This window comes from Emys orbicularis, chromosome 17 (assembly GCF_028017835.1).
Source record: "Emys orbicularis isolate rEmyOrb1 chromosome 17, rEmyOrb1.hap1, whole genome shotgun sequence".
NCBI lineage: Eukaryota > Metazoa > Chordata > Testudines > Emydidae > Emys > Emys orbicularis.
The window spans coordinates 4,229,110-4,253,198 of NC_088699.1; the positions used below are offsets into that span (position 1 = coordinate 4,229,110).

Consider the following 24,089-nt stretch of genomic DNA (forward strand, 5'->3'; position numbering starts at 1 on the left):
TTGTCTTAATGAGAAACCTGCTTCCTATCCCAGAGCTCTAAATCCACAGACTTTAATTAAAGTGATGGATTAATCCCCTGCCTCCTCATGACCAATCTTTTCCATGTGGTGGGTAAAGAGCCATTGGCGTGATCAGGAAACACAAAGTGTAGAACATAAGAACGGCCATACTGGGTCAGACCAAATGTCCATCTAGCCCAGTATCCTGTCTTCTGACAGTGGCCATTGCCTAGTCCCCAGAGGGAATGAACAGAACAGGTAATCATCAAGTGATCCATCCCCTGTCGCCCACTCCCAGCTTCTGGCAAACAGGGGCTAGGGACACCATCCCTGTCCATCCTGGCTAATAGCCATTGATGGACCTATCCTCCATGAACTTATCTAGTTCTTTTTTGAACCCTGTTATAGTCTTGGCCTTCACAACACCCCCTGGCAAGGAGTTCCACAGGTTGACTGTGCATTGTGTGAAATAATACTTCCGTTTGTTTGTTTTAAACCTGCTGCCTATTCATTTCACTTGGTGGCCCCTAGTTCTTGTGTTATGAATAGTTGAAGGTTATGTTAAAACACCCTATTTTGTAGCACTTTGTTTTAATTTTGCTAGTTATATTGTATTTGTGCATCAGCAGATCTTCCCTTTTTTGAATGATACTGCCAGGAGCCAATAACATTTTCCCCTTCAAAAACTAGGTCTTTGCAGCTGCCGCTTATTAATCCTTGAATCCATCTGTGCCAGTTTCAGGGAGCTGGTAAAATCTGGAATATGGTTCATTACTGTGCTTCATTGAGACAAGAATTTCCCTGATTAATAAAGTCATAGACTTTAAAGTCAGAAGGGATCTTCATGATCATCTAGTCTGACCTCCTGCACATTGCAGGCCACAGAACCTCACCACTCCACTCCTATCATAGACCCATAACCTCTGGCTGAGTTACTGAAGTCCTCAAATCATGATTTAAAGATTTCAAGTTACAGAGAATCCACCATTTACCCTAGTTTAAACCTGCAAGTGACCCATGCCCTATGCTACAGAGGAAGGCAAACCTCCCCCAAGGTCTCTGCCAATCTGACCTGGAGGAAAATTCCTTCCTGCTCCAAATATGGTGATTAGATAGACCCTGAGCATGTGGGCAAGACCCACCAGTCAGACACCTGGGAAATAATTCTCTGTAGTAACTCAGAGTCCTCCCCATCTACTGTGCCATCACCAGCTGTGTTTGTTAACGCTCCTAGCATATCTCTTGTCACTTCTGTCTTCTTTTGCCAACTGATGAGAAAGGATGTTTGGTGAGTAAAATTCATTCCTGTGTGCAGAGTTTACTCAAGACCTAGGCACCATTTAAGCCTCAGATGTATGTAGGACCCATTGCACAGGGGTCAATTTCACCATTTTATTATTTATATGCTGCCGCAAGTCGACTGATCACATCCAAACCCGGTCCCGGCCCAGTCTAATACAAACAAACACAGTATTTAGGACAACGGTTGAGGCATGGGAAGGTGCAGAGACCTTAGTAGGTGAGGCAAGAGCAGGACAGTAGCATCTTCACGAGAAAAGGAGATCAGAGGGGGAGGGGAGGCCCTTGATGCACAGGAAATGGGAGGGTGTTCCAAAAGTGTGCATCCAGGGTTGGGAAGGGTCAGAGAAAGTCTGAAGCCAGGAATGGGAGATGGAGACAAAAGAAGCACTTAGCAAAAAGAGATGGAGAAAAGCCTAGGAAGCGAGATGGGGTATGAGAGACATGATCACAGCGCCTCAGGGGTGTCGTTTTTTTGGGAAGTAAAAGGCAGTAATAGGGATAATTGAATTATGACTCTGAAAATCTAGCTACTGCAGCTGAAGCACTTAACTCTCCTTCCTCATAGTTCTGAAAAGCTGGATGTGATTAGCTTAGTGGATAGTCCAGCATAATGAGGTTTACTGGATGTTTCACTGTGCATTGTAATTCTGTTGTGTTGCTGAGACTGACTGCTGTCATGATTCACAGCAATGTGCAGAGCGAGGATGCGAGAGGAAATATGGCCTTGTGGTGGGGGCACTAGGGTGGGACTTGGGACCCATGTTCAAGTCCCTGCTTTGCCGCAGGTTTCTCGGGAAAGTCACTTGATTTCTCTATTTGCCTGTGGTACAACCATAATGGGGGCCATGTTGTATTCGCTCTGAAGACTCTTGTTCTCTAGTTATTCCCTGCATTATAGGTAGATACCAGTAGGCTTGGACCTCACTGCTGTTCTCCATTGTTCAGACATAGTAGACCTGATTATGTACTTTTCATATGCTCGTGAAAAATCTGGAGTGACTCTCTTGAACTGGAGCTACCCCTATGTAAATGGGATCAGAATTCAAGCCACTTTGGCCAGCCCCTCCAGACTTATGCTGAATGCACCTCATCTGATCTGGAGAATCTAGCCTGTTTACACTGGTGTAAGAAAGATCAGAATTGGGCCCTAACCTGCCATTATTATTTAATTTAGGCTCTTCCAAAAATCATCCATTGTGAAATTGGCTTATACAGCAACTGACACTGTTGAAAAGCTTTGGTACATCATGCATTTTGATATAAAACTGCAGTGTTTCATCTGTCCTCAGGAATTACCTAGAATTCTGTTTGACTTTTGTACAGATGTAAGATCTGTCAAATGCTGCCAGATCTATCAAGGAGGGAATAAGTATGTCAAACATTTTATCAGAACACAGTTTGCTAATAATAACAGAGAAGCTGAAGAAAAACTGTCACACTGAAATGTTCATGTTGCCCTTTTTTCTTATCTACAAGTGCTGGGTACATTTCAGTCTTTCCCCCTGTTTGGAATCAGTAAACCTTAGCCCTTCCTACATCAATTGATTCAGCAATTGTGAGCTCATCACACAAAGCTGACAAACAGCCACTACAGTTCTAGGAGGTTGTATTTTACATGACACTTCCTTCGGGTTATCTGTGGCAATGTGGTATCTTGCATAGCAATCTGCTAGGCAGAGGCCTGGCTGCAAGATCAATTAGGGACCCTGCTGCCTTATGTCCTTCAATATGTGAATCTTCCCCATAGCAGACTTTATACTGGGGACAAGTGGCCAGGTTTGTTTGGTTTTGTTTTTAAGTAGAGGATCGATTCGATTCTAAAGAAATTTTGTTGGAAACTTGCCTCCAGTGACTCCCGTGAGCAAGACATAAATAGGATAAGCTGTAGGTCACACATTCCTGCAGGCAAGCTCAGATTCTGCAGTCTTCCTCTTTCTTTCTTGTGTGTTGTCCCCTCACTTCCCCACAACCCTCTCTAGCTGTAGCAAACTGCCACTCTGTGGTTTCATTCACTCCTCTGGCTGCTTTAATTTTCCTTTATGGATACATTGAGACTTTCTGTTTCCAGAATGTCTGAAATCTGGAGATGTATCTATGACCGAATGTGGGCACTGAGTGCTTGACTCTTCTCTTCTCCACTTGTTTAACTCCATTGACTTCAAAAGGAATTGCTCCAGATGTACTGTTGGATAAGCCAGAACAGAATCAAACCCTGCTGTTCGAATATAAACTCAAACTCTGATGGTCAGTGGTAGATCAGGTGCTAAATGCTCACCTGTTCAGGAAATGTACTTGTTCCTACAACCAAATACCTAGTTCGCTTATATCCGTGAAGAAGTAGTTCCTTCAAGTAGCACCAGCTGAGGATCTGGCCCATCATTGTTAATTTATGCTTAAGCATTAATAAACAGGCATTTTATTTGTTCTGAACAAAATGTCATAGGCTGTTTTGATTAATGTAATTACAATGTGCTGTGAATATTGCAGCATCCCTTTGCATACATGTTCAGGCCAGAAAGGGCCATTGTGATCATCTAGTCTGATCTCCTGCAGCACACCGGCCAGAGATTTCACCCAGTGACTCCTGTGTCCAGTCCAAAGCTTCTGGCTGGGCTAGAGCATATCTTTTAGAATTGCTTTGTCTTTCTAGCCCATTCCTTGAGGTAAATATCCTAGATAGAAGGACAGATTAATAAAACCAGCCTGCCTGAGGTAAGGAAATACTTCAAGTGTTCAAACTGCACTTACATTAATTGTTCACAGCTGAGTAAGGTAAGCATGTATTATTTCAATAAAACGTGGTGTGTAAACAGATTAATAAAATGGTGTTTAGATTTTTTTTAATTGGTTTTTTAAGTTCATCAACTCTGTTTGTAATCAAACTCCTCTTTGGATAGTATGTAGATCTTTATTATAACATCACTAACAGCCACTGCAAAGATGAACAATCTCAGAAAAAATCTCTACAAACTTTCATATTAAGTGATGTGTACAGCTGAACCACCAAAACATTCAGCCTGGGAACGTCAGTTGTATCTGTGAAGAGGAAATCTGGAAAGGAGTGTCCATTGCTAAATGTAATTTGAAAAAAAAAAAAAAAAAACTGGTATTCTTGTAAAGAGCTTTGATACACTCTCGGGAATAGCTGCTGCTGTTACTTCTGCTTCTAGGATAGTTCTTAATTATTATATTAGTCAAGTTAATGTTCTAGTGCACATCCTCAGACTTACAAAACGATCAGAGTGTAGAACAATCCCGCAGACAAACGAAGTGGAGGGAAGATCTGTGATGTTGCTCCAAACAAATCACCTAAGAAGAGAGGACTCCTGAAAACTGTAGGGGGGAAAAACTCCTGTAGATCAGAGAGTACTTATTGAGACTGGATTATTTTGCAGAAGGTGGCATTTTTGGGAGCTTTTGTAAGTCTTGCATGTATATTTGACTAGCATGCTTTTGCATTGTTTGTAAATTACCCTTTGGTATTTATCACTAGTTGTGGTTCAATTGGAGGCTCTTATAAGCAATATTTTCATTTATCTTGTTGTATAGGATTGAATCTTGATATACACTGGATTAGAAGAGCCCAAATTAGGTACATTTTATCTGGATAGCACATGAGAAATTTAAAGACAAAATACCTTTCCAGTGAATTTTTAAGTCTTTACATCTTGCAAATTCAGACCTGTATGAGGCTGAGTAGCTTTCCTGTCATTATTGAAGTTTCTACCAAGCGTTTTTAAAACGAAAGCTTTTGGAATGATGAAAACGGTTATGGCGTATTGATAAGGCAATGAGAGAAAGGTCATTGTGCTGCTGTCTATACTCTACCTGTTCTGTAGAGAAATAAAGGTCTGCAGGTTCCAGTCTGACATTTTTTGCCAGATGTACATTCGCTTAAAGGAGACAATCCCCCTCCCCCCAAAAAGAGAAAAAAAAACCCAACCCCAAACCAAAAACCCATGATTATTTTCATTCTTTAAACCCACTGTTGATTATTTCAGGGAACATTTTATAGTTCTTAAGTATTTTAATATCAAACTGTAAATGAAAAGTTATTTTTTGCATTATTTCTTGTTTACAGAATAATTTAAGATATTAGGAAAAGTTCTTTTTTATTTATTTCTATTTCTTTTTGTGAGAGACCCACAGAACTGGAAATTTAAGCAAAAATGCACCCCAAAGCTAAATTATGGTAGATGTCATTTTAACATTTTCTATTTTTGTTTTATTGTTGATGCTGTATCGTTATTGAAAATTCAAACAGACAACATCATTCTCATTCCATGTTTACTTCCATAGAAAATTGTATAGGTGCTGTTGATTTAGAGGTTAATGAATCCTACTGAACTGAAAATCCTGATATAACTTTAACTGTGGTCTTGCTAACTCACCACCATAAGCACGTTTGAGGTCACTGGTCAGCTATTGCTTGTATACATAATAATTCTTAGCATGGTGGTCTGTTTATAGCTGAGGAGGGCACTTGCTGTTGCAGGATTTCATAAAACCCTTGTTTTCAAAGCATTAGATTTTCCAGACAATCTGGGATTTCAGGAAATGTTTCGTAGGAGGACATTCCACACTCTCTCAAATCTGGCTGTGTCAAAGTTCAAAAGGGGTACAGTGAATTGCTTTCTCTACTACTGATCCTCCAGAGTACTTTACATCTAATAATGATATGAGCAGCAGTTCCTACCCCATGTCAGATTCGCCTCAATGTATCAGTGTTTGCCTCATTTCCTCTTGATCACACTGCACTGTTTAAAACACTTTAATGATAAAAGAGTCTAGAAACAGTCTTAATTTTAGCATGGCAAGGTGGATGAGGTAATATATTTTATTGGACCAACTTCAGTCCAATAAAAGATGTTACCTCACCCACCTTGTCTCTCTAATATCCTGGGACCATCACGGCTACAACAACACTTCATTTTAACATATTTGTTGTAATTGTAAATCAAACACAATCAAAGTGCTGGCCTTCCAGATATTACTCATCTATAGTAACTTGTCCTTTTTTTTGCTTTTTTAGTGTCCCTGAGGTGACTATTAGCTTCCAAGGACCACCTGTCTAGTGGCTATCTTGACTGGAACTGGTTCTCCAGTCTTTTATGCCAATTATACACCACTGTGACTCCACTGAAGTCAGTACGTGGTAATTTCCCATGTTAGCCGAACGTCTCTTTGCTCCTACATGGCTGAGATGCAGCCCTCATGCGCAAAGACATTGGTTGAGGCCCAGTTCACTGGTGAATAGATCAACCTTTGGAGGAATATCCTTAACCTCTACCCACACAAGACTAATTACTACCCATCTAGTTATGTGCTCTTAACAGGCCCATCCACAACAACATAGCATCTTCTTACAGTCCTGTCCTCCAAATCCCTTTCAGCAACATCTGACATTTCAAACTTGCTGGACACCTGTTTCATTCATTTCTTTAGCACACCTCCTCTCTCCATCCCTTTCTCATCTGCTCTCCCCAGTGTCAGCTCCTTACTTTGTCCTGTTTCTCTTGATTGATGTTTATCCTGCAACTAACACAACTTGCCCTCTCCCCTTCTTGTATCCCCTGACTCTCATCGGATGGGCAAAGGGAGAATGAGAGAGCTTGTTTGTGGTAGATGCCGTGGACCTGATTCTGCTATCACTTACCGACTGGTGCAACTCCCTTTTATATAAATGAGATACTCCTGATTTACCCTGGTCTGAGAGCAGAATTAGCCTTCTTGTTTCCAAACAGAGAGAAACTTACTTTGAGCTTTAATTACTCATGTGCAAATAAATTGTTGTTTTCTCCTTGCCAGGGATCTATCATGTTCTGAAAAAAGAACAGGAGTACTTGTGGCACCTTAGAGACTAACAAATTTATTAGAGCATAAGCTTTCGTGGGCTACAGCCCACTTCTTCGGATGCATATAGAGTGGAACATATATTGAGGAGATATATATACACACCTACAGAGAGCCACAAGTACTCCTGTTCTTTTTGCGGATACAGACTAACACGGCTGCTACTCTGAAACCTATCATGTTCTGAGGTGATGTAGTTTGCCCCTATGATCCTGTGTAAAATTTTACTCCTGGGGGAATTCTGCGCTACTGTGCAATGCAGAATTTTGCAGAAATTAACGTGCACGCAGAATTTCCTATCCCCCACAGAAATGGACTGCAGTGCTTCTAGCTGCCACTAGGGGCCACTGGACTCGGCAGAGCCCAGCTTGTACATAGAAGACACTGCTGGGGGGAGGGAGAGGGAGTTAGAGGGTTCCTGGCAGCTGCAGTTCCCAGCATGTTCCCTGAGGGAAGGAGAGGGCAGCATGCAGGAAACTCTGTGAAAGCCTGGGACCAAGCATCAGGCTGTTTCTCCCTCTGGATCCCTGGGCGGAGAAGGGGAGAACGGGTGTCTGGGCCAGGGGGGGGGGGAGGGGATGGGGATTCCTGGGCTGGGAGGGCCTCGCAGGTGGGCTCTGCAGGGGAGCGGTTGTGGGTGTCTGGCCCCACGGCTGGGCTCTGGGGGGAGAAGGGGGCAGAGAAAGAGAAGCTGGGTTGTCATAGGGGTTTCTTTAACTCTCTACTCCCAGGGGAATTTTTGTGTGTGTCTGTATTGGTACAGACATACTTGCTGACAGGGATTTTGAAATAAATTACCAAAATAATTGAAACTGGCATGATTCTGCAGTGTTATTTTTGACAAATACAATTTGCAGAATTTTAAAATATTGTGTGTGGAACTTTTAATTTTTTTGGCACAGAATGCCCCCAGAAGTAGTAAAAATGATTTTCCATATCAGTTGGTTTATTAATAAGTGCTGCAGCCTCTTCTTTGGTGGATCATCCCAGAGGGAATGTTGCTGCATACTGATTTCACATACGGAGGCTATTTCCTTCAGGTTAGGAGCTATTCGCGTGAATAGTTATGTTGAAGCATGCAGAAAACCCAAGCTGCCTGCCTAACAAAATGCTAAAGGACAGGACAGTGTGAGCTAAAAGTCACTTTCTAAACAGTTCAGTGCTTCATCTGGTGGGGAGTAGCACGTTTGCTGAGGATGGCTTCATGGGTGGTGAAGACCAGATCCTTCGTGTCACATTTCTTCTCTTCATGTTCACAGTAGGATACTGTAAAAATTATTTCATGAACAAAGTAAAAAAAATTATATAGATGAAGACATGAACAGTGAAACCTCATGCTTCAGGGCATCAGTGGATTGCTGCAGGGCGAAGAGGAAAATTTCTCTTCACACTACCAGATACTGCCTTGTTAGCGAGGTTTTCATTTTAGATATTGGTGTCTTCCAAGACAGGATAATAGAACCATACCAGATCAATGTGCCTGTGTAGTAATTTATACCTTTCCATAAGTCTTACAAGAGCTCCATGTGTCTTTGTTTCCTCTTCCTCCCCAGCATGCACAAGGACCTGACATTTGGCCCTGCAATCTTTCCCTCCTGGCATGTATATATTTTTATTTGCTCCTGGCTTTGTAACACTCTGTAAGTCTGCCATATTATTTCCCAGTGTCTGCCAGGTACTGGCTAAAGGGGTGGGGGGAGAATCTCTATTGAGTTTCCTTCAAGACCTTACCCCTGATTCTTTTACTGTAAGTCAGAGCTTTGTGAGCCAGAAGAGGCTTGGTTTGTCTGTGAAGCAGAATACCAAGTCAGTGTTTATCACCAGAACGGTGGTGGCAGTTGAGCAATGTACCATCTGATAGCTGTTTGATGGGCTCGTATGAAACGAGTTGGAAGTGATGAGGTAATAGAATAGAAAAGAGACAGCCCCAGCCTTAGTGAACAAGTGACCACATCATAAGAACCATGACCACGATTGGCACATATTGGCCCCCTTATTGGTAATCTCAGCAGAATTCCTCTGAATTCCTCTCTTAACCCAAAGCAGTGGTTGGTCTCTCCAGATCAGGGATGAGGCACACAGGCCGAGAGGAGCAGTGAGTAGAAAGCGTATACTGCTGCTGTACCTGCTCTGGTAATACAGGATGGCAGCCAGCACCTTCACTTAAAAGAAAAAGAAAGCAACTCATTTTCTAACTGGTGAAGAATCATAACTGAAGCCAGACTAAGCTCCACATAGTTTATCAGGTGGCAGTATTAATGTCACTGGGTTCCCTGCAGCCTGCTGGCCATGTCATCCATCCTTGGAAAGATGAGGAAACTTGGCAGTTCTGATGTGGAGGACTCTGAAGTCACGGACGAGCACACAGATGGTGAGGATTCCATTCTGGGAACCCCTGAAAGCCTTCAGGGAAGCCAGAGCACAAAGGTACAGCAGCTGCCCAAAAGCAACATCTTCGCTAGACGAGGCCGCTTTGGGATGGGGGATAGCGATAAGAACATGGCGCCTATGGACTCCTTGTACCAGATGGACCACGTGGGGTCTGCTCCCATCATCAAGTTTAATATCAATATGGAAAGGGCAAAAATATACAATCAATTTTCCAAGTAAGTTCCTGATATATTGGATATATATTATGACAGGGGTTGGGTTGCATAGCTCAGCATTTATCCATTGCACCACAGTATTTGATTTTACAGCAGATATTTCAGTATTTCCTATGCTTAAAGAACGGGAAGTATCCCAAATACTATGGTACATTTAATGACTATTGCCCATCCTGGAGTTCTATCTCTGAATGCAATCTACTCTCCAAATGAATCAATAGTGCCTCTAGGAATCAAACTCTTTGGTGTCTTACTCAAAATTAGTGGGCACCTTTTGAAAATGTTGCCCTGTATCATTTAGCCAAAGCTATACAGTGAACCAGTGGTAGAGCTGGGATTAGAACTCAGAGGAGTTCTTGGCTCCCAGGAGTGTGATCAGATGTTAGACTTAGTTGCTTAATTAGATTTGAGTTCTTGTTCTTAACTTTTCACCAGTAAAAACATAATTTCACCAGTACATCTGCGTGTCTAAACCTTTATGACCTTACAGACTGTACAACTAATATATGTAATATTCACTAATGTGTGTGCCACTGAAAGCCAGTAATGGAAATATAATTGTCTGGTGGTTTTTAAGAGACTTGCTTAATCCTTACGTTTCAGTAACTAAATTTATCTTTGTCAGGCTCCTATCTATCAATTCCATTGCAAGCTGCTCAGAAAAAGCTTTCAAGTTCTATGATTGCAGAAGGATCTTTGATGCTGTGGCCCAAGGTGACACAAGTGATCTGAATGACCTGCTGACCTATCTCCATGAGACCCGGAAGCATCTCACAGACAATGAGTTCAAAGGTACCTAGTAGTGTCAGATGCATCCAAATGCCATTTCCCTCTTCCAGCAGCGCTGCTGATATTAAAAGATCAGCATGGTGTTCACTTAAATACACGGTAAGACATCGCAGGGGATTCTGCATCATGCAGTAGTTTCCTATAGACTGGGCAATTCTCTATAAAGATGCTGGAAATTTCAGAAAAGTTTGAGAGGTTATTTGTGAAACCCTAAATGTCCCTGAGTTCTTCCATCCATTCAGAAGATCCCAGATCCCTTGTGATTACTGCATGCCTAGATGTCAGAGGGCAGGTTTGTAATGCCCCTTTTTATAGCTGTAACCCTTTGTGTTACAGAGCCAGAAACTGGGAAAACCTGCTTATTGAAAGCCATGCTGAATCTGCATGATGGGAAGAATGATACCATTCCCCTGCTTCTGGAAATTGCGGAGAAAACCGGCAATCTGAAAGAGTTAGTTAACGCAGAATATACTGACAACTACTACAAGGGTAAGAGAGGCAGCTGGGAGAATGTCTGGCCTTGCCTGAGCCTACGTCTGTATAGAAAGACTGGAGATAGGCTACACAGGACTGTCTGAGCCTTTTAGGCGTTTCTCTGAATGTAACCAAGAATGAAGCTCTGGTTCTAGGAAAGCAGAACCACAAACTGCCGGAGAGCCTGGCTATTAGTCAGCACTTGTATTCCTGAAATACCTGGATCACATCGGCTATTTCTGCCAGTGACATGTTTGGTTAATGTGGTCTAATTTTCTTCCTCTTCTAGATGTACATTGGTGGGATAGGGTTGGGAACACATTGGCAGGGGAGCAATGAAGCCTGCATTTGCTGCCTCTGTTGTCTCCATTCTGTTGATAAATAGAGCACTTCAGTCTCCAGGGCTGTTCAATTTGTCCCTTTTCACCAACATTGCATTAACCTCAGAAGAAGGAGCCTGTAGTGTCTGGCAGCTGGTTCTCTGTGTTATGTGAAGTGAGATTTCTGTGGTCTGATGAGTGTTTCCCTAGGTCAGACCGCTCTCCATATTGCCATCGAGAGGAGGAATATGTACTTGGTGAAGCTCTTGGTCCAAAATGGAGCAGACGTTCATGCGAGAGCCCACGGGGAGTTCTTCAGAAAAATCAAAGGGAAACCTGGCTTTTATTTTGGTAGGGAAAACAAGGAGCATGATACATGATTTCAGTCAAGTAACCAAGTAACCAAGAGAGTTGTCTCAAATGTGAGCTGTTCAAATACTCCTTATTATGGGGGACCAGATGACCCACAAATAGCAGAGGGGCTAATCCAACCTTCCCAAGTATTTCCCTAATGGGGGCTGGGATTACAAAGGAGCTAAGGCAGTTAGGCATGTATTTCCCATTGATATTCAGTGCAAGATGGGTACCTAACCCCATTTTGTCTTCTGAACTACCTCTGTATCTCTTGATGGGTTGTATCATTATTAAAGGCACCTTCTAGCCCTGCACTCAATATTTCTATAGCCATCTATTTTCAGTGGGAAGAGGATGTTATAATCCAAGCATAATTTTTTTTTCTGCCTAAAACTTCTTGTGTTTGGACCTCACACACTAAGTCTTTTTTGGGGGAAAACTCCCTTAACACATTCAGTCCTTTTAACCAAAATACATAGGGACCATTCAATCTGCATTTCTAATTTGAGAATTCTGCTTTTTGTTTTTTTTTTCAACTCTTCATATGCTGGGTCCAGATAACCCCTGTGTATCGATCAGCAAGGTATGAACATGTTCACTAGTGAGTGAAATTCACCCATGTTTAGAGGGCCTGCACAAGTTTTATGCAGTGCTTAAGTCCCATAGGGAAATACAATTTTTACAATGAGACTACGATTTGGTACAGTATTTGATGGAGAACTGCTCACCCGTCTGGTCATGGTGGGAGGTTTCAGACTTGCAGAGGTTTCAGATTCTCCTTTGCTTTTAGGCTCATAAAGGTGACTTTTGTACATATGGTGAGTTTTCTGACCAGTGGTTCATGTTGCTTGCCATTAGGTGAACTGCCTCTTTCCCTGGCTGCCTGCACCAACCAGCTAGGTATTGTGAAATTCCTCCTCGAGAATCGGTATCATCCAGCCAATATAGCTGGCCAGGACTCTATGGGCAATACAGTTCTGCACGCCCTTGTGGAGATTGCAGATAACACCAAAGATAACACCAAGTTTGTAACAAAGGTGTATAACAACATTTTGATCCTTGGTGCCAAAATTAACCCGATGCTGAAGCTGGAAGAGATCACTAACAAGAAGGGACTGACTCCTTTAACCCTGGCTGCAAAGAAAGGGAAGATAGGGGTAGGTGGACACATACCTGTTACCCTTTCAAATGACACACAGTATAATCAAAACATTTACACTGGGTACATGTCATTACTTGCTGCCTGGGCCTAGTAGACTGAGATGGTGGAAAACTTTGCAGGACTTAACGCTGGAGTTTAAAAAGCAAAGCGTTGGCATAATCTAGGTAATGTGTCCAGAGGGAGTCATGTAGTATCACTACACATATGTCAGCCTAGATGGAAACAGTAAAAGTGCCCTGGCTGCACTCTCAGGTGGAGTAGGAAGTGCATCTTTGACTGGCTGACATGGCCAATTCCAAAACATTTCCCATTCACCAAGACAGTGACCTCAAAGGGATACAAAACAGGTGCCTCTAGATGTCTGCTTTAGGTTTGAGAGGCCAAAGATAGTCATGAATCTTAACTGGAAGAGACCAGAGAGACACTTCTTTGTGCTACTGCATTAGCCCGTTTGCCAAATTCATATTGCCCCATTCCCCAGAACCCAATGAGATCACTGGCTTTTGGATATTGCAAGCTGTGAGCTGTACAGTATCCTAATGGCTTGACATCAGTGCAGTTAAGCCAGGGAGGAATCTGACCTCCTGTGTTACTGAGAAACTGAGTAACAAAAAATCTACCATAGCTGAAATGTTGGTCACATATTCTTCTTTTATGATCAGATTTTCGCCTATATCCTTAGACGAGAGATCAAAGAGCCTGAGTGTAGGCATCTGTCTAGGAAGTTCACCGAATGGGCCTATGGACCCGTCCACTCATCTCTTTATGACCTGTCCTCCATAGACACGTGTGAGAAAAACTCAGTGCTTGAGATCATTGCGTATAGCAGCAAAACACCAGTGAGTATGAAACCTCCTCTACACTTTCTTACTGGGTTCAGTGGTCAGCTGTGTTCTGTATAGTGCATGTCTCTGAAGGTTTGCACCATTTTGCAGAGCTTTGTTACAAGTAAATAGTGATCAGGAACAGTGCAGAGATGTAATTTCTTGGCACGAGTCTATGCACTGACATTCCTTTTGCCCACCTGACTGTGGAAGTTAATCCCAGGACTCTTTATTGCAAATATTCCCCTTTGGCTTGAAGCCAGCAATACCGTTCACAGGAGTGCTCGCTCAGACAAGTAAGGGTACAGTCATACCATTCAGCAAGCCTCTGTGTTGTATGTCATTCCCTGGCACTCCTTTGGGCTCCTGAGAGAAACATTTTAGTTAGAGCAGGGGACTGGGAGACAGGCCTCCTGGCTTCTTCTTCTCAGCTCTGCTCCTAACTCACTGAGCAACCCTGGACAAATCATTCTACTTTAGTTTCCCTATCTGTGAAACTGGGATAATGACACTTCCCTGCCTTCCGGGGATTGGAGAATGTGTTCGCTGGGGATGAAATGAGATTTCATTTACTGTTTGCAAAGACCTTTGGCAGGTGCTCTCTCATCTTATGTGTGTATTGGCTTCTTTGGGACTCGAATTCCTTCTCTCTCTCATCCCCCTCGCAGAATCGCCATGAGATGCTACTGGTAGAGCCCCTGAACAGGCTGCTGCAGGACAAGTGGGACCGATTCGTCAAACGCCTATTTTACTTCAACTTCTTTGTTTATGCTATGCACATTATCATACTCACCCTGGCCGCCTACTTCAGACCTGTGGAGAAACATGGAAAGGTACTTCACTGGTCATGTTCATCAGTGTGACCACCCCGGGGATGAATTCCCAGGCCTGCCTGTCATGTTATTGGTGCCAGAGCTTAAAAGGTTCTTCATTCTTTCCCGAGTGAGGGGGAGAAAAAGCACAGAGGAAGGATTCCTTCTCCAGCCCCCTCCTTGGAGAATGGAGGAAGCAGTGCTTTTAGGGACCAATCCTAGGGAAGCCAAGCACTTTCAACTGTCAGCTGACAGGTCCTTTTCCATCTTCAGCTGTGCTGATCCTTTGCTCCTGTGTTATGCAGCCTCCCTTCAAATTTGAATACACCACCGAGGAGTGTTTTCGTATCATTGGAGAGATCCTGAGTGTGCTGGGAGGTCTCTATTTCTTTTTCAGAGGGGTAAGAGCTTTGAAATTTCTCCTTAGAGCCATGTGGATAGGTGGGAGCCAAAAATAGGTGCCCCCCTTGATTTGGGCGAGCTGCTATTAGAGTCCATCCCTCACTCGAAAGCTACAGATGGCCAGGAGCTGTCAGGTTTCTACTGAGTTACAAAGCTAAGGTGCAGTTGCCTGTCGTCCTACTGTATGAGAGGGAAGGCCCTACAAAGTCTAGGAGTGCCTGAGCACAGACACAAACCTAGACAAGGCTTAAGGGGGTATTGAATATAGCCAGGGCCTGCACCATTAAGGACTTTAGAGATCATCAGTGCTGTTTTAAACACAAACTGCTACTGTATGGTGGCCAACGTAAAGAACACACAGCAAGTATAATGTGATCACAGTTGCTCAAACCAGTGAGCAAATGGGCTGCTGCTCCCACACAAGCTGCAAGCTCCAGAGTAGTGCTACACTGAGGGGATAACCATAATTGAGGCTCATGCTTACTGGAATGTGTGTTGCTTTTGAGAGGTTCTTGTGGGCTAACTTAGGGTGAGCTGTTTCCCTTTTCCCAGCTTGGACCCAGCTCAGCAGACCTCCCCAGCACTTAGAGGGGCAGTGGTTGCAGCAGCATTTCCAAGAATTTTGACCCAGATAACAGTCAGCACTTAGATACAGAGTGATGGGTCCCTGGGAAGATTCACAGTGGAAATGTACTTGCCAACCTGAAACTGGCCTTTCGTCTCCCTTTTTTGCAGATACAATATTTCCTGCAGAGGCGGCCCTCATTGAAGACTCTGCTAGCTGACAGTTACAGTGAGGTTCTTTTGTAAGCTTCTCAGCAACTTCTTTATTTGCGTTTGAATGTGGCATTTAGGAGCCTGAGGGACTCATGGCCTTGGCTTGAGCCAGGCATTGCATGTACGGGCTTTGAAATAAGCACAGTGCTTTTCATCCCCCAGTTCTCCTAGCACTTTACACAGGTGGCTCCAGGTCATAACCCTCATTTACAGGTGGGGAAGGTGAGGTGCTGAGAGGTTAACTGTCTGGGTCCCGCAGCAGAGCCAGGAATTGATCCCAGGACTCTTGACTTGCAGTCCAATGCCCTGTGCACTGGGTCATGCTGAAACCTCTCTTGTCCCCAATGGTACCTTCCGCTTTATGCTATTGGAACCCTCTGCCTTCCCCAGTCGGAAGGCTGCTACACAGGGCAGCTCCCTGAACTGCTGCCAGTTCTGTGGTGAGAGAGAGGGAATGCCAGAGAGAGCAGCGCTCGAGGACAACAGAGAATTGTGGCTTGTCTTGCTGACATCCTGCAAGGCAGAAGAACAACAGTTGGGTTGGAGAAACGGGTATGCGGGAAACTCAGGAGTTATTAAGGGGAGAGGAATTGTGGAGGGTGCAGAAGACAAGTGAAGCATGAAAGGAAAGAATCTTTCAAGGGATGGAGGTTGGCCTAGGAGGACATGTCTGTCCAGATGGGTTCTAATGTGCTTTTGGGGAGTTCCTGAGTCCACTGCGTATGCCTTCATCCCTCCTTTCTTGCCTGCCTGGGAGGATCTGCACTCTATGCTTGGACCATGCTTGTCTTTCAGCTTTGTCCACTCACTGTTCCTGTTGAGTTCAGTGGTGCTGTACTTCTGTGGCCAGGAACTCTATGTGGCATCCATGGTGTTCTCCTTGGCCCTGGGCTGGGCTAACATGCTGTACTACACCCGAGGCTTCCAGCAGATGGGAATTTACTCTGTCATGATTGAGAAGGTCAGTCTAGGGAGCAGCTGGCAAGCACTGCTGAATTTTCACAGGCCTGGAGAGTACCACCACTGACAACCTTACGGTTTAAACCAAGGAGAGCAGCTTTATTTTCACCTTCGGGGGGGGGGGGGGGAAATCTACTCACTGTTGCCAGTGAGTCTGAAAAGGCTCATGTCAGTTAACTCTACTCTCCTCGATTATTTTCAGGCCTTCTCCACAAAGAAGTCTGACCTCTTCATGTGGTCTAGCCAAGTAGTCGATAGAGGGGGAAAAAGAACCACACTGTCTTAGCTTGATTCACACATGAAAGGTTGAAAATATATTTGGCATTAGATATATTGCATATGCATCTAATAGGTTTTATGAATAATGCAAAGGAAACGTTCTCTATATTGAAAGCCAGTACTCGGAAACTCAGTCATGGTGTAAGGCAAGAGCAGTGGGTTCACACTGTATAGTTCCTTCTTGGAGCCAAATCAGGACTTTCCACCACTCTTGGTTGCAGTTTGTGTTAGATTCCTATAAAATGTTCTGTTTCCATGTTGCAGATGATCCTGAGGGATTTATGTCGCTTCATGTTTGTCTACCTAGTATTTCTCTTGGGATTTTCTACAGGTAATGTCACCCTGGGAGTTATTTTTTCTTAGAGAATCAATGAGATTTAGCAAAAATTACCTTTTCAGTTAATTTAGAATTCCCTTTACCAACTAGAAACTAAGAAATCTACATCACACCCCTGTACAAAATCTCTACCTCCATAAAAAAATAAAGAATACTACTACTTAGCATTTATATGGATCTCAAAGTGGCTGGCCAAGCAGCATTATTCCCATTTCACAGATGGAGAAACTGAGACACCACATTTTCAAGTAATCTCTAATTTTGGATGCCTCCATGTTGGGTGCCCAACTTTAGAATCCTGGGGACTGATTTTTCAGAGCTTCTGACTCCCCACAACTCCACCTGCAGTCAATGGCCATCAATATATTGTGTCTAATCAGATACATCTTTGCAAGTTTTTCATTGTTTTCAAAATGAGCATGGTTTCTGAGTATCTTTTTCTTGTATACATGGCTCCTCCCATTTGCAACAGCTGTGGTGACTCTGATTGAAGATGACTATGAGGGACATGAAAATGACAGCTGTCTCTGCACCCGATCAGGCCAGCTGAAGTGTGGCCGCACATCATACAACAGTCTGTATTACACCTGCCTGGAGCTGTTCAAGTTCACCATTGGCATGGGAGATCTAGAGTTCACCGAGAACTACAGGTTTAAGTCTGTCTTTGTCATCCTGTTGGTCCTCTACGTCATCCTCACCTACATTCTCCTGCTCAACATGCTGATTGCGCTGATGGGGGAAACTGTGAACAAGATCGCACAAGAGAGTAAGAGCATCTGGAAACTCCAGGTTTGTCGATCCCCCCAAGGGTTCTGGTCTTCATGTTGGAACTAGAAAGAGAACTTGGGGGATAAGCGCTTTAAGGGGAATCAGGAGGGATTGGTATGTTTCTAAACTTGCAGATTTTCATGTCTTTCATAGATTCTAGGACTGGAAGGGACCTCGAGAGGTCATCGAGTCCAGTCCTCTGCCCTCATGTCAGGACCAAATACCGTCTAGACCATCCCTGATAGACATTTATCTATCACAGTCTTTCTAACTTTTGATTCCTTACCCATGGGCACAAGCCTGTATGACTGTCCTTGGTCCCTTTCCTCATCTGGTGTATGATGCACTGTTTAAGCAGATGTTCTTGGTATACACTGAATATTTCACAGATGTTTGCAGTTTAAGAAAATAAATATTTTTATTATTAGACAATAACAGAGTCAAAAAGCTGAAGGCATTTAGGCTCTTGACACTGGAAAACCATGATCAGAATACGAAAAGATAGAGATTATGCATTGGAGGAAAGCAAGTGCCTTCTGCCAGGTTTGCAGATAATGCCATGTCAGCTTTTGTGTACAAAAAGAAACCCTGTAGTTCTGACTACATAACAGTAATCATCTATCATTTTAAAAGACACACTTCTAGAGAAATTGTATGATTTGTGGTTGGTGTGATCATTGCCCTAGGCTGACAATGCAGGTGAAAGTTCGGGGATTCTTGTTTTATAAAGAAAGGACTCGACATTTGTATAAATATAGTTACATGCCAGCTGTTCCCCACTCCTTTTGCTTTTTTCAATTGGTAGCGAGCCATCACCATCTTGAATATCGAAAACAGCTACCTGAACTGTATGATAAACTCATTCCGATCCGGGAAGCGAGTCTTAGTGGGAACCACACCTGATGACAAGGACGATTACAGATGGTGTTTCAGGTAACCTGGTTTTATCTTAAATAGATAATCTTTTACAGAAACACATCTACAGGCCTGGGATGGCTCAATAACTGGTAATGGGATGTAGAGCTCTTAAACTTAGGGTGACCAAAAATTACACTAAGTGATGGTTGTTCAGTGGCGGGAGTGAAATGGGTTCTTAGTCCAATTCGCAATAGACTTGGTCCAGCCTGTGGGGTCTGAGATGCCAGAATGCCAAGCAGACCTTCTATATTAAAATAGCAGCATTATGTCCCCTCATCGCTGTCAGTCTCAAAGCAGCATCATAGCTCAACTGATAATGAACAGATACTGCAGCTGAGCCTTTTTCTTTCCATATCTGATTCTATGTTGTTTTACTTCTTGGGCCACTGGGACACAAATTTCTCAGTGTGGAGAATCCTGGCCAGAGTGTAGAGATTGAGTATCTGACCTATGCAAGAGGGACATCTATGGCATTCCCCTGCCAAACCATGAAGCATTGGCAGAACTGTTACACAGCAGGCCTGCGATAGCCCAAACTCTTCCTTGTATGGTGATTGGCCAGTGGATCTGCATACTCATGGATTCACCAGCCCACAGCCAATCCTCTGCCCTGGGACACAGGGACAGAGTGTGACTATGGAATCCCTTGGTGTTTCTCTGCATAGTATGATATAAATTTAATTGAGTCAGGTAGGTTTCTCCTCAGGTGAATGTTACAGAATTCTTTATGGGCAGTTGCCTTAGTCCTCGGGTTGAGAGTGGCCTTTTGCAAATATCCAGTAGATGGTGAATTTTATTTGGTATATTAGGGACTTTAATACAGAACATTAAAGCCACAGGGAGCTTTAATCAGCCACGACGATTAGGCCAGCACCATTCTGTAACGCTTCACTTCACAAAAATTCTAGGATTATTGCTGTGAACCTTGAGTAGTAATTACTATTCTACAAGAACTATCTGAGTAGCTTGTCCACACAGGGAACTGGTTCCGTAACAAAGTTATCCTGTGCGTACGGTCCTCGAGACTCTAGATCCTTTTCTGGAGAATAAATTAGATCCCCTTCAACATGAAATCACTTTTGTTCTCTCTCCAGAGTCGATGAGGTGAACTGGTCCACATGGAACACTAATCTGGGCATAATCAACGAGGAGCCCGGATACAGCATGGGCTTGAAGCGAAACTCAAGTTTTTCTTTTAAGTCTAGCAGAGGTGAGGAATCCAGGCATGAAAACCCTCTGGTTCTTCCCATATTCTGACAGTATTAGACTATACATTTGGTTATAGAGGCAGCATAATGTAGTGCAAGTTTATACATCTCTCAGTGAAACTTCGAATAGCTACATGAACTGCTGTTAAATGAACACAGTGGGCAAAAGGATTAAAACGAACTAACCCTTTATTCATTTTGCAGTTTTATTCTTTGGAATTCTTTAGCTCCCTCCAATTCCTCACTCTGGATGTTTGCATGGTGTGTAATGAGCGGCACACCTTGGTGAGCTGGGTAGAGATGGCAGCAGTGTACCCTAGGAGCCACCCTGTGATGCCCCAACCCCACAGTGCAGTAGCTCCCTAGTCGGCGCAGAAGAACCCCAGTTCATAGATCAGTGGGTGTACTTGTCAGCTTAAAAGAATGGAAAACTGACAGAAGAATAAAACTCTTAGAAGAATAAAATCTTCACTTGTGCTTTATATTTATATCAGCTTCCCTCTGTGTTGGAAACCAGGAATATTCTGGTCTGTTTCTATAGGAAAAAAACATTAATAGCCACTTTGCTTATAAGTTTCAGGGAAAAACTGGAAGACCTTGGTTCCACTTTTGAGAGATGGGAGCAGGCGAGAGGAGGCACAGAAACAGCCAGAAGAAGCCAAGTTAAAACCCATTTTGGAACATGATTATGAGCCTGACGACTCTGGGGCAAGGAAGTCTGTGTAGTTTTTGTTTGTTTGTTGTTGAATACAATTGTTCTTAAGAAGAAGGTTAATTATAAGTGTATTGTCTGTCTTCACAGACAATGGACTTGGAGCCCTTTATGAGAATAGGGCATTATTGCAAAAGGACTGAGGAAGTTACTGTATGTAATGACTCGTTAAACATGCTAAGTAAACAGCTTGTTAGTTAAGACCATGTTTCCATAGTTATTTCCAACATAAGTCTGCCAAAAATTGGTCATTATGCCTCTGTTACTGGTTAGGTATTTATCTCCAGATCAACCACACTAGAAGGCTCTCTTGAGCTTTGTACATCACACATGCTGATTAAAAGCAGGAAATAAACTTGAGTATTTTTGCTCACAAGGAGTTTTCCTCACCTCCTAGTGGAAAAATTACAGACGGCCTAGACCTTGAGGTTTCCTACCTGGCCCCAAACAAGAGACACAAAAGTCTCTGTTGGATTTCACTGCTTGCTCCCCATCTCCACATCCTAACTGACCCTTGGGAGGCTCCTCAACTGCTTGGTGGAATGCTCTATAGCAGTCTTCTGCCTGTGGAGCTTGTCTGGGATAGAGAGAATGTCACAGCTTCTAACACAGGTGCTCAGGCTGCAGTGAGCTCGATTTAAGTTTTCAGTCATCACACAGTCTGTAGCCTTGATATAGAAATATGGTTTTATTGAATAGGTTTTATCTTAATCTTTACCATACCCCAAAATTATAGCAATCACTGTTGTTTTGGTTATTGGATAGAATCTATTATCAACTCCCTGAGAAACAAACAGTCACCAAAAACTAACCTCTATTATGCTAGTACAGGTATGAAATATCAGCGGGTATGATTTGTAAAACACTGCATGGATACAAAATGTGTATCTGCGGATATAAATCAGTATCTGTGTAGCTGCGCAGTGCCCCGCACCGGCAGCTCCTCCAGCATGGCCACTGGGGTGGGCACCTGTGGGCAGGGAGTCCCATGGGCAGGGCTGGGGGCAGTTTTCTGATAGGCTTGTCTGAGCTCCTTGACTTTCACGCGGCACTGCTCTGAGTCCCTATTGTGGCTTCTCTCCATCATGCCCTTGGAGATTTTTTCAAAAGTTTTGGCATTTCGTCTTTTTGAACGAAGTTCTGCTAGCACTGAATCCTCTCCCCATATAGCGATCAGATCCAGTACCTCCCGTACGGTCCATGCTGGTGCTCTTTTTCGATTATCGGCCTGCATGGGTACCTGTGCTGATGAGCTCTCTGTGGTCACCTGTGGTCTCCTGTGCTGGGCCAACAGGAAATAAAATTAAAATGTTCGCGGGGCTTTTCCTGTCTACCTGGCCAGTGCATCCGAGTTCAGATCGCTGTCCAGAGCGGTCACAATGGTGCACTGTGGGATAGCTCCCAGAGGTCAATACCATCGAATTGGGCCACACTAACCCTAATTCGAAATGACAATATCGATTTCGGCGCTACTCGTCGGGGAGGAGTACAGAAATAGATTTTAAGAGCCCTTTATTTAGAAATAAATGGCTTCGTTGTGTGGACGGGTGCAGGGTTAATTCGATTTAACGCTGCTAAATTCGAATTAAACTCATAGTGTAGACTAGGCCTAAGCTACTACTAACCATACCATGTGATCACTCCTTTTCTGCTATGGGCCCTATTCAGTAGAAATTAATTTTCTACAAGTTCTGGCCATGAAAACTCTACTGGCTTCAACTTGACACCTTTGCACACTAATTCTGATTCAGTAAGTAAAACCTCTATGTGCTGTGAATTGCTTACTTCATCTTTCTTTAGCCTCATCCAATAAATTGTTTCAGAAAATGAAGGTGTCTCTCCTAGTGTAGGGATGGTAACTCCTGTGGAAGATGTGTTGATCCTCCAATGGACAGAACACAATGACGTACTTGTACGGGGAAGGGTTGACCTAATATACACGAGGAAACCTTAAAGGCAAATACATAGCGAGATAGTACATGTCTACTCTAAGAACAGATATTCCCAGGCTCTGCATCCTGATATTCCCAAATAGCTAAGCAGACATTCTAGCCAACATGGGCACAGGAAGGGGAGTAAGAGGAGGAGAGTGGTTTGTAACAAATTTTCTTTTCCCCCTTTGGTTGTCTTTGGGAGTTACCATTGAACTTTGACACAATATTTTCCATGGCCCACAGCTGTTTTCTGATAACAGGATAATCGTGCAAAATCCAGATCAATTCCATGGCCTCGGGGAGCCTCTTTAATGTAAAATTTGTATATTGTGGTCATTGAATAGGATCCTATGACATTACCTTGTTCTTGTTGGAAATACATGGATATTAGATTTAATAATTGGATCACCTGACAATTATATTTCTGTTATGTAGTATCTTCAGTGGGTATTTACCTCAGTGGAGTTGTATTTAACTGCACCTTATGTGGTTACACCTTAAATACTTAGTCATTTGCACCCAGTTAAATAAATGCCAACTAAAATCATCCCTTATTTTAAAGTGGCTGCAGGTAACGTGACTGGACCATGATTATCACCACGACTGATGATAACTGCCTACAAGTATTTGAAGGGTGGAAACAAACAAGGGAGAAGAATTGTTCTGAGATTAAATTAAGACATAGAAAATTTAGGCTGAATGCTATTAAAAACTTCCTCATGGTGTGCTCCATTAGGCTGTAACATAGTCTCGCAAGGGAAACGATAGAAGCGCCATAACTCAAGACATTTTAAATTAGGCTGGAAAAAGTACTAGAAAATAGCTGGTAGGGAACAATCTTATATTGCCTAAGGGATGGACTAAATGAGCCAATGGAACTTTTCGCTCTCTAATGTGTCTATGCTTCTGTGAAAAACCACATCATTATTAATAATAATACCTAGCAATTAAATAGCCCTTTACACCTACACAGCGCTGTAAAAACATTAGCCAATTAATATCTAAGATCAGCTGAAAATTCCAAGGTTACACAATGATTGTGTAAGTGGGGGAGTGGTTTCACTGTTGTGGGGAACTTTTCTGGCTTATACACTACCCCACTGAAATTGGCTATTGAAAGGATCTGAGTCCTCGCTCCCCCTCATTTTACCGAGGCCTGCCTGACCTCGAGAGCTCCCCTTCTACTCTCCTGTATGGCAGAATCCTTGTAATCCCGACAAGGCTGGGCCCAGGATTCCTGGGTGACCAACCCCCAATCTTATCGTGGTCATTTAGGACAGGGGTTAGGGTGCCTCCAC

At 43.2% G+C, this 24,089-nt stretch overlaps 1 protein-coding gene across 1 annotated transcript; it reads left to right on the top strand.

Moving 5' to 3' along the window:
* Positions 1–9,444: 9,444 nt before the first annotated feature.
* On the top strand, positions 9,445–20,871 carry TRPV1 (transient receptor potential cation channel subfamily V member 1). Its single transcript, XM_065418431.1, has 15 exons — positions 9,445–9,761; positions 10,387–10,553; positions 10,887–11,039; positions 11,555–11,695; positions 12,557–12,855; positions 13,523–13,699; positions 14,353–14,517; positions 14,802–14,897; positions 15,634–15,704; positions 16,471–16,636; positions 17,179–17,245; positions 17,724–18,040; positions 18,825–18,952; positions 20,032–20,147; positions 20,720–20,871. Exons 1-15 carry the CDS (start codon positions 9,445–9,447, stop codon positions 20,869–20,871), a joined length of 2,532 nt encoding a protein of 843 aa, XP_065274503.1.
* The last annotated feature ends 3,218 nt before the right edge of the window (positions 20,872–24,089 follow it).

Bases quoted from the DNA above. Each gene is read 5' to 3' on its own strand.
- TRPV1 (XM_065418431.1), top strand. From the start codon at position 9,445: ATGTCATCCATCCTTGGAAAGATGAGGAAACTTGGCAGTTCTGATGTG. The intron at 17,246-17,723 runs GTAATGTCACCC...CATTTGCAACAG, and splicing joins TCTCTTGGGATTTTCTACAG to CTGTGGTGACTCTGATTGAA. The intron at 18,041-18,824 runs GTTTGTCGATCC...TTCAATTGGTAG, and splicing joins AGAGCATCTGGAAACTCCAG to CGAGCCATCACCATCTTGAA.